Genomic DNA, 17,349 nt, shown 5'->3' on the forward strand with positions numbered 1-17,349 from the left:
GTAACGATTTTAATCTATAAAACGTATTAAAAATATTATAGTTATTTTAACTCGATACGATTTTTTATTAACACGTACTAAGATATATAATTATTAATTATTTAGTTCGTTTTTTATTCTTTATCGTTTAAAGGCGGAGGTGGTCTACTAACACGTCTTAATAAAACAGCCGTATATATATAGTAAAAGAAGGCCGCTGCTACTCGCTAAGGTAGTAATGGAGTTACGATACGGAAGAAGATGAAGCTATCTACTACTACTACTACTACTCTTAATGCGGTGTATGCGATTTTCTCAGCGTCAAGGCTTCGGGACCTTTGTGCATACGCTAATAACCGCCAAGGCCGCTACTCGGTTTCACCCCCACAGGCGACGGAGGTGGACATGCGCTAGCGACAGCCCTAACCCTAGTATCGGAAAGCGGCCCCAATATGATAGGTAGGCAGGTAGGGCGTTATCAGGCACCAGCAGGCACAATAACCACTAAGTCTCTTTGCGCTCTTCTTTTCTTTTCTTTTCCTTTCTGTCAAGATTCTGCATCCTAACCTCAACATGGCGTATTCCTACGATCAGCTAAGCATTGAAGAATTTGAATTCCGACTACTGCTCATTGAAGCTGCAAATAATGCTCATGATCCAGTCTGCGTGAGCCTTAATCGTGTCTTCCTGCACTCGAAACCCGAATTTACGCTTGGGGACGGCCACGGAAAATTCACGCCTGATGAAAGGGGACATCCCCGATCCACGAAAACGATCAAAGTTAATGAAAAGCTTTTGTAACTACGCTGGAACCTCTCTAGCGCTCTACAAAGCATTCGAGAGTCTTGGGAATCCGATGGTCTCTGATGGATCGATGCTATATGTATTGATCAGACGAGTACATCAGAGCGCGGCCACTAAGTGGCGGAAATGAAGGATATCTACGCCAATTCGACTGGCACAAATGTATGGTTAGGACCATCGGATGGTGCGACTCCTCTGGCGTTTGCCGGGAAATTTTGGCGTGAATGAGTCATGGATGCAGCGGACAGAGAGTTTGAGGGAGATACGAGTCACCGACGCGAATCTCGAAGAATATACCACTTTTTGGAGGAGAGACTTTGCTAGAGACAACCCGGTTCGGGACTGAATTTTGTCAGATTTTGCCCTCCCGGCTGTGGTTCAATAGGGGTTGGGTTTTGCAGGAACTCTGTGCTGCGCCTACGGTAGTCTTGAAATGTGGCATCTTTCCAATTGACCGAGATTCCTTGCTCAATGCACATACAGTCTTACTACGGCATCGGGGAGGCTTAATGTTTCGATGAAGCTATGGCTAGCGAAGTCATGGAACTAATCCGTATCTGAAGTCTGTCCTGTCTGAACCTCAATAAAAGTATCGGGAGGTACAATGCCGCTATGGTGGGGAAGTATCCTCTTAGTCTCGTCACCGTCATGAATCTTCTGAGACGTACAGAAGCAACGGATCCACGCAATTAAGTCTATGCAGCACTAGGTCTAGCAAATCGTGATGATCAAACGTCCATCGACTACGTCCGTCCATTTGAAGAGATATATGCCCGTGTCGCTCAAGAGCCGATACAAAGAAAAAAAACATTTCGTATCCTAGGATACTGTAGCTACACCCCCCAAATCGCAGATCTTACCGTCCTGGACCGCGGATTGGAGTGACACAACTAAGCATTCATCGAGAAATGTTGCCGCAGACGGGAAACGATGCTCGCCAGCCCGGATTCAGGACCAAGTTTACCATTCGCAGCAGAATCCGAGTTCTATGTTCGCTTTGAGGACGGCGGCAAAACGATGATCGTCAGAGCACTACTATCCGGTGAAATTACTTTCACCTCATCTCTGTACATGAGGCTCAACCCCGGATGATGAAGAACACCCGCAGCGAAAAGGGCTCGATAAGGACACCAATGATCTCGAAGGTATTACTCTCAATTCCAAATGGCTGCGAGAGTGGGCAGAATCTCAATCGCACTGAGCTACCGGCAGCTTCGGGCTCATTGATCGGCAAGGCTGGTCGTTTCCTCCCGATACGAACCACGGAGCTTTTCAGCAGCCGACGTCCATACCGACCAACGAGTCCTTGCCCGCAGCGTATGTGGGGACCATAGCCGCTGACGTCGTGGTGGACCATGCCCCTCGGCTATTCCGTCCGCACTCGAGATTGAGGGGCAGGTATAACACAAAGCTTGCATGACCCAAACGATCTGGCGGACGTTGTTGCCCTGAGGCTTCAGGGAAGAGCGTTGGCGGTCTCGGAACAAGGGTTCCTCGCTCTCGTACCCGCCGAGACTCGTGTCCGCGACGTGATTGCAGCTGTGCAGGGGAGCGAGCTTCCGTTCATCTTCAGGCCGTCGGACCGAGGCTGGCTCTCCGTTAGACAAGCGTGTGTCCACCGGTTTATGGACGGTTATATTCGAGAGGTGATATGCGAAAGTGGAAAATTTGAGAGATGTGCACATTATTTGAGTCTTTGACTGACTTTCGCCATTGACCAGGGACGGAAGTACATGTCAAAAGTCAGGTATGTGCAGTGTACTATTCTATCTCAGGACTCCCCTGGGCAAGTCCCTGTACCCCGTACCAAATTAGGTGGTTGTTCGAACAGGTGGCTGGGAGGAGGCTGGGAACCTGATTTCGACAATATGTTCATTGCAAATGTCGGTAGTCCAAGCTACGAAGGGCGGCCGAGCACAACCCAGTGGACTTCTAGTATCCAGGGCTCATGTTCGAGGTAGCCACTTTTAGGGTGAGCAGGGGTGGTGAGCACTCGTCTTTTCACTAATCCACCACCCAGGTTTGAACACCCTAAGGCCGGGCCTTTCGCAGTACGTTCATTCCCGACCCTTCCTCGACTCTGCCCTTCATTCCACACAATCATAGGCCGCACAGCAGTGTTAGGCGAGCAGTTTCTGGAGAAAGCCATTGCCAAGGGCTACGAGGCGGGTGGACATCAGGACGGAGACAGCGTCAGAGACAGTACGAAGGATGTGAAGAAGACCCTTAGGGACCAGGATTGGGCGTTGGGACGCCAGGAAAGGCGATTGAAAAGACCCGCTCAACCTCACCCCTCCCCTCACCCCCTCTAGAGCCCCATGCTCAAGTCAAAAACCTTGTATCTACGCCTCACGCTTTAGCAACTCAAAAGGGAGATCAAGTAGCCATGTCTCGTCTCGACTCGAGGTCGCACTCGCCACCGGTGAGGACTCCGGATGTCGTTCCAAAGGAACGGGTCAAATTGGCAACATCCCCTTCACACACTTGCTTTGCAAATGGCCGCAAAGAAAATTAATTGATCTCAACAACAGGTCCCGTGTAGATGCGTCTAGCCCAGAAATAATAGTAGCCTGTGCTAAACGCGATTACCGCCGCGGTGACAAGGGCAGTGTAGTTCATGCTCTCAGCCGTGACCGGCAGCTCTGACGGCCACATGCAGAAAAAGATGAGGATGATCAAGTACACGCAGGCAAACGCGTTGACCACTATACCGTACATGCCTGGAATGTACCACGGTCCATATACTAATTTGGCATCATCAGAGTCGTCACTAGCGAGGCTCATATGGCGCGGCACTATGCCGCCAGTACAGCGTCGGTAGAGGAGAAGGCCGGATGCGATGAGATACGAGGAGTTGAGCCCGGCGACAGTGACGCCGACTAGGTCGTTGAAGGCGGTAGATGAGCCAAGGACGACGAGGGAGAGGATGATGGAGATGAGCATGGTGAAAAGGATGGACCTGATTGGAAGGGCGGTGCGCGGGTCAACCTGATTCAAGTGAAGTCACATCAGCTTCACACATCAGTATGTCATCTCCAAATTGTGACAACGGAACTTGAGTGGGCATCTTGAATGGGTCGCTCAATGGGTCTCTCACATGTTGCAAAAATTGCCATCCCGGCAAACCACGATCTCGGCAGAAGGACCAGCACATCCGGGAAGCTGTGGCGAGAATGCTGATATTTGCAGAGAACGTCATGACCGTTACGATGCCGGCCATAGCGGTGGCGCCAGCGACGGAACCTGTGGAGTCGACAAAGACTTGCATGTAGGGGTAATTCGTTGTTGTCTTCAGTGCTTTTTCGACATCGTTCAGACTGAACAGCGTGACGAGTAGTACGGCGAATCCCAAGGCTCCGTTTATAAAGATACTGACCATGATGGAGCGTGGCACCACGAGAGCAGCGTTATGAATCTCTTCAGACATCTGCCCGTCATTAGCTTGACTAATTTAGAAAGAGATCGTGGAGTCTGTGAATATACATGAATGGCACCATCCGCCCCTAAAGATCAGGTTAGAGCGGGGCCTTGTTCTCTATTCAGCCGAAGCATCGCACTCACCTAAAAATGGAAAGGCAGTACCTACAAGCCCGACCATGAACGACAAGCCTTTAGCGGGCACTTTCCGGTGTTCAGAAAGGTACCAAACACCTTGGAAGCGTCCTGATGTCGGCCGAAGAAGATCAGGGGAAGGATGACAGCAAAGAAGCCTAGAATGTGCACCACCAGGATGAGACCCTCGACCCTCGGAAGCAGCCTGCCGATAACGGTATTTACAAAAACCGCGAAGCTAACCGCGGCCCAGAAGAGCAGTACTGCGTGCCATGGTTTAGGGTCGTATGAGGGATGTGTCATGGTTATCAGTCCTTGGACGAGCGTGCCGGAGATGTACGAGACTGACGCGACATTAGCCTGCCACCCCCAGGCTGTGAGCCAGCCTGTAAATCATCAGAGCCCGCAGAACTTGATCGAAGTGATTTCAACCTGCCTGTGACGTAGCTGAAGAACTTTCGTGAATGATGTGGCGCGAGCATGGAGACCCAGTGATACTGGCCTCCAGCGGTAGGCGCCCTGCCAAAATTAGAAGGAGCTGGATAGTGTTTACCTTAGGCATACATTGAAGCAAGCTCACTGAGAGAAGCGAACACCGCAGCAGTGCCCGCCCATACTATGATGAATCCGTAGAGGAGCCCAGCTGGGCCACCACTGCATGCGTCGTCAATGATCAAGCCATCACGTACAGCGGCGGCAGGAGGCATACTTGTCGAAGCCAAGTTGAAAGAGACTTGGATTGAGTTAGTCACCATCTCTCTTCTCGCATGTCTGCCATGCCTACTTCAAGCTTGCTTCCCAGGTGGTAAGAACGGTGCAGCTGAAGCCCAGCATCGACATGAACCCGAAGTTACGCTACAGGTAGAATACATTAGTCTTCGTAACAACTTGACGGCTAACTCCAGACCTACTCTCAACACTGGCTTCTTGCCCAACCGGATCAGATCAGCTCGGTCAAGATCTACTGAACCATTTTGCGTGGCATCATTGCCCTTGATGACGACCCAGTTCTTGGACACCGGTTGTAATTCTTGGCCGTGCATGTTGGACCTTATGATAGAAGAATTTCGAGTGTACGCTATGAAGAGATGATGGACTGTGGAGATTAGATAGAAATTGCTGGGGGGATTGATACGAATATTTGCCCTCTTCAGACCGATTGTCGAGGGCTGAGATATTGAGGGCTGCATGTCCACAGCAACCACCACCAGACTCTCTGAGTGGAGAGGCTTGACGGAAGATAGATGGAGTACGTTCCAAACCGCTGCACGTCGCGGATCACCGCCCAGTTCATGGTATAGCGTCGTTCGTCTAGCCCCATCAGGAGCACTATGTGAAGCCTTGGCGATGATCACCTTCTTGTTTCAAGATGCGAGAGATTTTTAGAATACCACATACACGTACACTCTGTTTCGACACCCCCTCCATCGAACATAATCTCTCACAGCCTTATCCTTTAGACGAGTCGGACCGACTTTCTAACAGAACAGATCATAACACAGCAACTTTAACCCACATTGATTGTATCACACCCTTGAGTATTGCAGGAGTCGGATCCGTTCAGTGTATAGTTGCCTTCAAAAACATAGCAAGATTGATATGCATTGCAGAAAGTCCTGATGAAAGGTACTTGCAGGCCTATATTACCGATCGACAAGCGATAAGGTACTAGTACCTCGGAACCTAAAGTAAGCAATCATTGGGCCCGTGCCGCTCTTAGTTCCGGAATATAGCGTGATATCAATGGCGTGAGAGTACCTTACCTAACACTCACAACCCCTAAGGTAAGGTTAACTTCAGACGAGCGATACAAAACGCCACCGAGAGTCTTCTCAAGAGTCAAGACATGGGATCTCATACGTGTACCACCCCTTTTCCATATCCTCACGACCTCTCAGATTGAGCTAGTATCCGCGACCATCCGAGAAACACATGCGCGCTGGGGTCCGCGAATCCACGTAAAGGTGTGAGACACTTCCTTTAAAAACGGATCCGACTTGCTTTGAGAATTGCGTGTGTGAGCGCAACGCATGTCAGAGTCGCCGCGTTTTCGAGGCAACTCTGCATCAAATCCGTGAGTGTACGCCGCATGTTTGCTTCTGCGCGCATCACGGGGCTAATCACCGAATCGTAGCCCAAACTTATGAATCCTGACTGAATCATACACCGACACCAAAACTGGGGGTATGGTTCGGTAATTTATCAAACCTGCCATGGTGGCCTACTTGAATGGCCGTTCTTGTAGATGCAGCTAGGTGCCTGTGCCTATGCTGCCCATCAAGAGTGTAATCTACCTTAGGTGCGTATGCCTGTGTAGGCTCTTGGGAGTGGAGTGAGGAGTGTGGGTGAGAGCCATAGGCTGGGAGGCCAAAGTTAGCCCACTCGGCTTTCGTCTGATGTACGTATCTAAGCTGGTAGATCACACATTGAATGCGGTCAGAGAAATCCCCCTTATTTCTATGGTCGGATGGCCCGGGTCGACTTTTATTATGAAGCGCAAAGTACCGAATTATACCCCAAGTAATGGCAAATTACCGAATCATACCCCTAGGGGTATGTTTCAGTAACTAGGGGTATGGTCGGGTAAGGAATCCATAGTTTTTGGGGTATGAATTAGTAATCAGGCCGGGCATCACATGTACTAGTACCATGTTCCTTCCATCATATCTGATTCTAGGCCCAGACGTCGCCTGGCCGCGCTCAGTGATCTACGGCCATGGAAGACCCGAAAGCCCGAATGTTTTGACGAAAAAGAATGCTACGCCAATCGCACAGCACCCTGTCTGCGAGTCGAGCAGCACCCGCATGATTGGCACCCTACAGGGGCCCGTGGTGGCCAGTGGACTGTGGTGTCGCACCAGGCTGTACCATGCCTGCCAGAAGATATGCAACCCCGCGACCGATGTGCATCCGATCGGCATAGATCCAAGCCTGAGTCATGTTGCAGAAGTGCAGGACAAACATGCATATGTAGGGGCTTTCTACCTTTTATCCACTAACATCAAATCACCGAGCCTCAGCTCGTGGTGTCTCGTTCTGAAAGCACCCAGATGTGCCGCGTCTTCTTTTCCCCGGTCTCCTTCACATCCCGTGACATGACCCTCCCACATTTATAGCCGACATCTTTTAGGTATCTGTATAAGGGCTCATCGGGATCCCAAGAATCGCACAATTCGCTAGACTCGTACTCATCAGTACACGAATTATGGATACTAGTATCACGCTTGCTGTCAAGGCCATGACCGTGTTCCTCCTAATAACCTCCATTTTGGTTGTCATTGCAAGGGTAATCACCAAAGCTGTCATCGTTCGCTCAACAAACCTTGATGATTATCTGATCGCCTTGTCTTTCGTAAGCACGATAAGTCATCTACACTGCGAACCGCGACATGAACGTCTAGCTTACACGCGGCCTAAATCCAGCTTTTCAACATTGGACAATCAGTGGCCGTGTTTTTCCAGGCTGAGCATGGCTATGGGATGCCATCCAAATTATTGAGCCCGTCATCGCTGTCCTCCGAACTCAAGGTTTGTGCCACACCATCTCTCGAGCAAGTCTTTCCAATCTGACCGAGTCCAGTCTGAGTATACGGCTGCGCTGCTATACATTCCAAGCCTGTTGTTTGCAAAACTTGCGGTCCTAGCCCTGGTTAAGACCATCACACCTAATCGATGGGACCGTAGGGCTGCATATTCAGTAGCAGCCTTAGTTGTTCTTTGGGCAACAACGGGAGAATTTGCAGCTGCTTTTATGTGCCACGTTCCAAACACTTGGGAGTGGCCACACGGGCAGTGCAATGATCGCGTACAATTTCCCTTGTACTCCTCGCTATTTTCCTACTGATCAGGAATTAGCATGCTTTCTGGAACTACCTCGAGGTCACAAACATACTTACCGATACCGCACTTATTGCCTTACCGCTGATCATGATCTCGAGGATACGAACGTCCTTGGCCACAAAGGCGTCTGTCTTTTCATTTTTTGGCCTTCGTATCATGTAAGTCACCATATTTCGCCAGGTAAATTCGTGCTCATTTGACGGCAGAGTCATCGCAGCTTGTGTGTGCAAGCTCGTCTTTTGGAACAGGACCTCAGACCCGACAGATCCTACCCTCGATACTTGGCCGGCCACCATTTGCACCCAGATCATACAGAGCCTGAGTATATCTTCCGCCTGTTTCCTCTATCTCAAACCATTCCTAGATAGTGTTCAATCCGGCTTTATTCGAAGTGATGATCTGCGTCGCCGCGGCAGCGACTATAAGTCTGGAAGCACTTCCACGGCAAGGAATGTCTTTTCGGTGGACAGTGTGAGTCGAAGCAAAGTCATTGGTACGAGACTGCAGTCTTTAAGCAAAACCCATTATGCTGCAGATATCAAAGGAGGACATGCAGCGAACAGAGACGACTCGGAGAGTCAGCACAGCCGCACTCAGATCATTAAAGAGACGAGGACGTTTGCCGTAGAGACATTCCCAGATGTTCACGATACTTCACCATACCGCTCCAATGATGTGTAGTAATATAGGATATATGATAGCATGTTTATAGAGATAGGCATACCAAGGCTGCAGCCACGGTCGTCGATGCGCATTATCCAAGTGACTGATGATGGGTATGGGAGACGATGTCCACTTTTGGTGCTGAATCCGTTTTCAATCATATCCCGCGTTTCACACTGTGTTGCCGAAAGCTGTCTATCCTTGGCCACAAGATAAGCGTGGGTCGTGAGTTTCATCTCACTAGCCTGTTCCAAGATCATACACAACAGCACGGGTTAATTGTTATATAAAAGACCACATCGTTATAAGGCCCCTTTGCATATAAGATACCGTTCAAAATAACGGTTTTCAGACGTAGGCCATAATTAGACTGTAAGATAGGGGTCTCAGCAGTCTGCTGAGTAGAGTAATGATACTTAATTATACTAAGCCCCCAGGGTAAAATCAGAAATATCTTCTCCGTAATCCTCTTCGTAGTATTTAAATCTATCGATAATTAATCGAGTAAATCTTTAATAGTAAGGAAAGTAGAATAATAAGTAGTCGAAGTAGATATAGGCTATTTGTAATACTCTACGCCCTCAAATCAGATACCATCTTTCTTTTAGAGATATTATCCCATCTAATAAGAGCGTCTCTTCTGATAAACGATAACGAGCTTAGTAAGGCCACGGACTAGCGCCTTAGGTCATACGATACCACAGTGTTATAAGGCCCCTTTACACATAAAATACGGTTCCAAACGATGATCAGATGGACGCTTCGGCTATATGGTAGTATCTTATATGCCAATTAATTCGGTATCTGGAAACCATGCCGCATTTCGCCCCCACGCCACTGCAGCTTGGGCGGCTACGGTAGCGAGGGTAAAAGGCACCGATCATCATCCTCAGCCCGTCTTCTCAATTGTATGTATACCCAAGTATCGAGCGCCCTCAACTCTTCCTTCCCAAATCCTCTCGAAAGATGAACTGAATATCCTACGCGGAGCGCTGACCTTGGTTGCTTTGTAAACCACCCTTGCACGCACCTTCCGCAACCGCATCACGGTCTCTTTCAATCACCATCGCAAACATGGATGCCGCCAGCTGGGGTCTCCCCCCCTCTTTCCAGCGCCACATACATAGTCCAAGACTGAAGGCAGAGCGGGAGCGAGCACGGAATGCCGCTCTACTGCCCACCTCCCCTCCTCCCATCCACCAACACGCGGGTCCATATAATCGACAATACCAGCAGCCGCAGCCTTACTACCAGCAACACGGGGGGCATCCACCACCCGGGTATCCACCACCAGGGTATCCACAGCAATCCTTTCCACCACAGCAAGGCATGAACTACCAACAGCAGCAAAATGGCCCACCACAGAATTATTATACGAATAATGGTGGGAGGAACGGGGCCGCCGAGGGGGGTTTGTTCGCGGCTCTGGCGGCAAGTTTGGCCTGTTGTTGTTGCTTGGATGTCTGTGTTTTCTAGCGGGGGGACTGGAGTGGCAGAGGAGGTTTGCTCACGCCTTTTTTCTTCTTCGGAGCTTTTGTGTAAAGATCCGCGCTTCTGCTTCTTGAACAAGCTCCTGCGAATCCTTCGTTAAAAATGCATCCCGTCGCTGATGGTTCAAGAGGCTAGGCCTCTGGGGATCATTGATACAATTAATTATATGAAGGAGGGTGTCAATATATCGAAATAGGGAACGGTTCCGGACCAGTTCCTAGAGAATATACACTGTTGAAGGTAACTATCGTACCCAAGATTCCGCGGGACCGACTGGAAGACCCTCTTCTGGCCAGGGCTGGCAATGGTGGACCAAGTAACTAGTCCACTACCAGTGGAACCGTTAGTTTCTCGTAGTTGATGGTGTAGTTTAGGGTCTACCGGTTGATAGTTGGTGTAGTTCTAACCGCAAAACCAGCTGGTTCAACTGATAGTGAAGTAGTTTATAATAATCTTTTTAAAAAGTCGGTTTTTTGAGTTAAAACAGGCCAACATTTATAGAGTTAAAGTAGGGCTGAAATAGGGCTGATAGGGCTTTTATGAATTGCAAATTAAATAAGAATGCTTGGCAAAGCTGATTCAACTCCGCCTCCGACTTTTTGTTAGCGCCATTCATAGAAATTTGTAAAAAAACGTACTTCAGCGTGCCCAATTCTTGCTCGAATTCCATTGGCGACCTGAAGCCGTAGCTACGAATGTCTATTTTAGTATATCAACGACGTATCGATAGGAGCGGAGCCTTACTATCTATAATAACACCGTAATCTCTTATAATAGGTATATTTATATATAAGAGCGATGCCGTAGCCTCTTATCTACTACTTTAAACGCTCTTCTTAACTATTAGCGAGATTTCTAAAGTATATAATCGATATTAGTGACTGTAATAGATTTACGATAGAGTATTTCAAGTAGAGCACTGTAGGCTACATATTTAACGGCGAAATTAAAATATTTAAATGAGATTTAAAGCATTTAACTATAGAGATAATAGAGTAGTTACGGGCTCGAGTAGTTATAATAAAATACTACGTAATATTAATTAAAATCCTTTATCTTCTCTATAACCTTCTCTCTAATCTAATTATTTTAGAGTATAAATATGTTAATAAGAGTGGGCTGGTATAAGAGTAACGTATAGAGGGATTCTTTCTGAATGATAATATCGCGTCCGGAGTAAGGGCTAGCGATGTGGTTATTATATACCTAAATTAGAGATAAAATACTAGAAAAAGCGTATATATTTACTAGCTTCGATATTACGAATATTTAACTAAGATAATAGATAATAATAGATAGATTTAGTAACGAATTTTAAAAGAATAATTTAAAGTGAAATTAGCTCTATTTGACGGTCGCTAATTTAACTAGATAATATCTTAAACTTAGCGTAATCTAATTAAATCTATTATAATTTTCTATTAACTTTATCTAATCTTTTTATTTTATTATATTTATATATTATAAATGCTTTTAACGAGAGAGATATTATTACTACGATCTTTCTAGTATTATTATTAAGTTTTTAGATTATTATCGCTACTACGCTACGTTATAGATATATATTCTTAATAAAATACGATTAATTTAAATTTGATCTTAATAAATGAATATCGAAACGATTACGAAGAATTATATATTTTATAAAAGAGGAAATATATATTTTAATTAATTACTTTAATTTAGAAAGTATAGAGTATCGAGAGCGAGTACGATTTAGTCTAGAATTCGCTTTATATTTACTATTAAGTAAGCTTTCGTAATTATAATTACTCTTTAAATTTATATAATCCTTTAAACGCTTAGAAAGCTACTTATCTATTATATTAAATAATATATTTAAATATTTATAAAAGCGTTATAATTCTATTCTTTATTAATATTTCTTACTTATTTATAATCGAATTTATTAATATACTCAAATTATTAAGTAACTTAATAGTTATCATAGACGAAGTACTATTTAAACTTTTATTAATAAAACTTTTTAAAGAATTATATAATTAAAGTAGAGAGAGGAGTTCTTCTACTTCGCTTATAAGAAGTTTTATAATATAATTTAAATAGTAATTACTTATCTAGACGATCTTATTAACGCTAGCTTTAATTCTCTTAATTATAAGATAGTAGATATTATAATACTTTAGAAGTTCGATATATTTAATAGATTTAATAGAGTCTTTAAAGAGAAGCTTAGACGCTACTATATCTTTAGAACTAAGATTTATATCTATTAATATTACGTTATATTTCTTTATATAAACTTAATCTCTAAAAGAAAGCGACGCTTTAATATATAAATAATAATTATTAGAGTTATAGTAAAATATAGCTTTAGATAAATATAAAAGCTATAAATATTAAATACTTTAAAATAATAAATAAAGATAGATCTTTAGTCTATAGGAGATCTCTATCGAGTAACGATATTATTAATAAATTATTATATTTACTTTCGAGAAAACGAAGACGTAACTCGATTTAGAATACGATCTTTTATTATTTATTAATATCTCGATATAATAGATTAATAATTTAATATCTAAATTATTTTAACGACTTTAGTAAGCTCTCGCTAGTAATCTATTATATATATAAATCGTTTAAATTAATACTAGACGTTTTTATAAATCTCGCTATCGCTATAAAGTACGCGATAAAAAAGTAAGATATAATAATATTTAAAGAGGTAAATATTCTTCTCTTAGAGATATAAGTAGTTAGTCCGATTACGCTTATAGATTTTACTCTCTTTTAAATTAAATTTATATTATAATTAAATATTAAAAAGAATATTTATAAGACTAAGCGCTTTCTATTTCTACGCTATCTATTTTCTAATATTTCTTTATAAAAATTTAAATTAGCTATTTTCTACTCGTTTAAGATATCTTTAAGAATATAAATATATTAAATTATATTCTTTCGAATATTTTAAAGTTCGCTAGAAATTTAAGAAAGTATAATAAACTTTTTATAAGTAAATTTACGTAAATATTTAAGTCTAATAAACGTATTTTTAATAGTAATAAAGAATTACTTAAGAATCTTATTACTTATTAATTAAAGTATCGTTATATTATAAAAAATAGATATTCTTATAACATTTTTAGATAATAAGATATATATATTAAATAATATTATAATACTACTTTTAATCGCATTATTCGTTTTTTTAAAATAAACTATTTTAACGATTTCGATTCTTTTAATTTATATACTTTTAATAAGACTTTCTATATACGATTTATATATTATAAATATATATAATCTATAATCTTAAAAGAGTATTTATATATCTCTTCGTTATCGCTATTAATATTAGAAGTATCGATTTATATATTTCTTTCTAATATCTCGCTATCGCTTTATACTTTATATTTATCTTTAAATATATAATTTAAGACTATTTCGAGACGTCTTATATCTATATCTCTTATATTATAATCTTAAAAGTTTATTTTAAAATCTCTATTAATATATAATTAACTTTATATAATATCGCTAATATTTCTTAGCTTCGTTTAAATAATAATATTCTTATATTCTTTAACTAAAAAATATAAGATCTAATTTTTTTAAATAATAAAATTTTAATTAATTATACTCTAAATCTTCTTATTTATATCTTAAATCTTATTGTTAAAATAAATCTAATTATTATTAAATTAGATTACGCGCCTAGTAATAGTAAGTAATACTTATTATACGAGATTTATCTTATTATAAATTTTCTTGAATTTTCTTATAGAAAGCTAGTTCTTTATATCTATCTATTCTTTCGAATTATTTACTATAAATCGATCTATTAGCTATTTTAGAAAACGAGTTATAATTAATTCTAATTCGGCTATTTCCTCGATAAATACGATTTCTCGAGATATTCTTTTTCTATACTATTTACTAGCGATATTTCTCTTCTTCTTTCTTTATAAAAGTAGTTTTTTAAAAAACTTACTTACGCTATTTAGATCGTTAATTAATATATATATATAGTTAAAAGGGTCGAAAGTAGAGCTTAATCGCGTGTGATTAGAAGGGTCGAGGGTAAAGCTTAATCGCGTGTGATTGAAAGGGCCGAGGGTAGGGCTTAATTATATATAATTGGAAGGGTCGAGAATAGAACTTAATCGCCTCGATTCTATTAATCGTATTAATATTATAAATAAAGATATAGAATAATAAGATATAGAAGAAATATCGTTAGTATTACTCTCGTCGTTAATATTATTATTAATATTATTATCTTAAATAATAATCTTATTATTTTTATCGTCGAATATATTAATAATAATATTCTTCTTCTTATTATTTATTCTCTTATTAAAACGTTTACGATCTTAATTATAATATTTTAAATCTTAAAGCTTCTTTTCTTTAGCTACTTTATTAATATTCTTCTTTTTCTTAAAGATCTAAATTACTATATCTTAATTATTTATTATTTAAATTTATATATTCTTTTATATCTTATAATTATAATTTACTTTTATATTCTATCTTAGCTAATTATATTTATAATTAAAATACTTCTTTATATAATATTTAATACTCGTATAATCTCGCTTAATAACCTTTATAAATTTCTCTTATACTCTTTTTTAGAATCGTTTTATCGAGTTTACTCTATATCTCGCTTAATATTTAAAAGTAATATCTATAATAAAAATCTTATTATTCTCTATTAATCGCTTTTCTATTATAAAATACTAATTTAGCTATTATTTATAATAACGTTTTTTTAGTATATATAATATAAGAGTCGAAGTTAAGGTTTAAGAGTTTTTTATTAATCAATTACTATTAGTTTAATTTTATAGATTCTTTATTATTTATCTTTATTTATTTATATATAATCTTATAGTATTAAAATTATTCTATAAAGATAAGTTATTACTATCTTTTTTCTTAGCTAACAATATCTTCTTAACTAATAATATATATTTCTTCTCTTTATTCTTTCTCTTATATATAATTTAAAAACTCTTTCTTTTCTTCTAAAAGGCTTTCGAATAAAATTATTTCTTCTCTTTTTATTTATAAAGAGAAGTAGTTAAACGTTATAAAATCATAAGATCTTTATTCTACTAATAGTATATTAGAGATTTTTTAGAATTAATTAAAAGTATAATAGATCGTATTTTAAATAAATAAAAAAGAAAAGTAGCGCGATAATAATTTAATATAGCTTTAAAAGATCTATATATTATAAAGAATTATTAACTTACTAATAGAATAGAATTTCCTAATAAAATAAAGGCGACTTTAAATAATATAGAGTCGTTTCTTTTAGATTAAAACTTCTTTATAAATCTTATATTTAATATATAAATATTAGAAATCTCTTTTCGCTTAGTTATTACTTATTAGAAGATAGAAGATATATATAATAAAAGCTTAATAGATTTACTAGCTAATTATTTAATTTTATATATCTAAATAAATAATTACGCTAACGTCGTATAGAATAACTTTATAATTAAATTACTATTTTATAATATAAAATAGTAATTTAATTTATAGATAATCGATAAGGCTAATAACTACTCTATATAGTTAGCCTATTAAGTTATTACCCTTTTCGTTTTAAATTATTCTTTTAAATCACGTTACTAAATCTATCTGTGGCTATTATAAGAGTAACAAGTACGTTCTCTACAATTTTCTATGAACGACGCTAACAAAAAGTCGGAGGCGGAGCTGAATCAGCTTTGCCAAGCATTCTTATTTAATTTGCAATTCATAATTGACACTTGATATAGGTATTGCCCCCCCTCCCCCACTGAGCGATATTTTAGCTTTTATTACAACTGCTCCACTATCAGTTGCACTGATAGTGGGGTAGTTGGTTTTCAATATATGGTAGTTGGTGTAGTTTCGATTTCTAAATCTAGTAGTTAGTGCAGTTTGCCCTCCAAAACCAACTATTTCCACCGTTGCCAGCCCTGCTTCTGGCCTGCGGTTGTGTGGTGTAGAGGGACTAAGTGTCGCAGCTTCCTCTCGTCCTCGTTGAACTCGATCAGCTAATCTCGCCTGTTCCTCAGGAAGCATCCGATTGCTGTCATTAATAATCTTGAATGTCAAGTTCTCTTAGTTGACTTCCTCATCCTGCAACGCCTCCGCAGTCAACCCCTCTACCTGTTGTTGTTGTTAATGACTTAGCTGCTGCTGAACACATCATTCCATGGCCTCCTGATATACGGACGCATGGACAATCCCATCGTCAATCTCATTTTCAACTTCCTGGTCCTCGATCTCGTTCTCGTTAACCTCACGCATTCCAACAGGCGCACGCTTGTGTTTGGGCTTCCAATTGAAGACAACTTCGTATGGAATGGCCTTAGTGGCCCTACGATAGGTGCTATTGAGTTGCAAGGGGCAAATTACCGAATCATACCCCGAAAGTACGAATCCTTACCGAATCATACCCCTAATTACCGAATCATACCCCTACACCAAATCACACCCAAATATGGGGTATGATTCGGTAATTTGCTATTGCTTGGGGTATGATTTGATAAGTTGTCAAAAATGATAGCTTTCTGATATGAGAGGGTTTAATGAAGTTAATGGTAGCGGTAGGCTTACTGAGCGTCTGGTAGTAGTCGTCGACTTGATTATTAATGACGGTGGTATTTACGCTGCGCAACGGGGCGGGGTTCGAGGCGGGGTTCGGGGCGGGGTTTGACCCCCGAAGCTTACCCCGCCCCGTTGCGTAGCGTAGTAGGAATTATTCCTTCGGGGGCCCTACGGGGCCTACGGGACCCGAATAGGCGTGTCTTCAGCGTGAAGTGCGGACACCCCCGGGCTCGAAATTTTGCCCACTCGGCTTTCGTCTGATGTTTTTAGATTGATAGAATTCTCATCAAATGCGATCGGAGAAACTCCCTTATTTCTATGATCGAATAAGCCAGATCGCGGATTATCTCCTTCGTAGTTTGAGGCTACTTTGACAACTTATCAAATCATACCCCAAGCAATGGCAAATTACCGAATCATACCCCATATTTGGGTGTGATT

The 17,349-nt window shown here is 40.8% G+C and overlaps 3 protein-coding genes across 3 annotated transcripts; 1 reads left to right on the top strand and 2 right to left on the bottom strand.

The window, feature by feature from the left end:
- Nucleotides 1-3,294: 3,294 nt before the first annotated feature.
- HO133_007999 (uncharacterized protein) lies at nucleotides 3,295-5,378 on the bottom strand (the record flags this gene model as incomplete). The annotated part of the gene is made up of 10 exons (XM_037298867.1): nucleotides 3,295-3,771; nucleotides 3,992-4,210; nucleotides 4,267-4,286; nucleotides 4,345-4,365; nucleotides 4,428-4,721; nucleotides 4,772-4,854; nucleotides 4,900-4,989; nucleotides 5,045-5,068; nucleotides 5,120-5,190; nucleotides 5,247-5,378. 10 exons carry the CDS (start codon nucleotides 5,376-5,378, stop codon nucleotides 3,295-3,297), a joined length of 1,431 nt encoding a protein of 476 aa, XP_037156203.1.
- Nucleotides 5,379-7,540: 2,162 nt separating this feature from the next.
- On the top strand, nucleotides 7,541-8,856 carry HO133_008000 (uncharacterized protein; the record flags this gene model as incomplete). Its single annotated transcript, XM_037298868.1, has 5 exons — nucleotides 7,541-7,687; nucleotides 7,759-7,863; nucleotides 7,916-8,140; nucleotides 8,191-8,333; nucleotides 8,382-8,856. The coding sequence occupies 5 exons, from the start codon at nucleotides 7,541-7,543 to the stop codon at nucleotides 8,854-8,856; spliced, it is 1,095 nt and encodes a 364-aa protein (XP_037156204.1).
- A 7,650-nt stretch (nucleotides 8,857-16,506) lies between these two features.
- On the bottom strand, nucleotides 16,507-16,755 carry HO133_008001 (uncharacterized protein; the record flags this gene model as incomplete). Its single annotated transcript, XM_037298869.1, has 2 exons — nucleotides 16,507-16,678; nucleotides 16,748-16,755. 2 exons carry the CDS (start codon nucleotides 16,753-16,755, stop codon nucleotides 16,507-16,509), a joined length of 180 nt encoding a protein of 59 aa, XP_037156205.1.
- Nucleotides 16,756-17,349: the final 594 nt, after the last annotated feature.

Source organism: Letharia lupina, assembly GCF_014066315.1.
Source record: "Letharia lupina isolate WasteWater1 chromosome Unknown contig_4, whole genome shotgun sequence".
In the NCBI taxonomy this organism is placed as follows: Eukaryota; Fungi; Ascomycota; class Lecanoromycetes; order Lecanorales; family Parmeliaceae; genus Letharia; species Letharia lupina.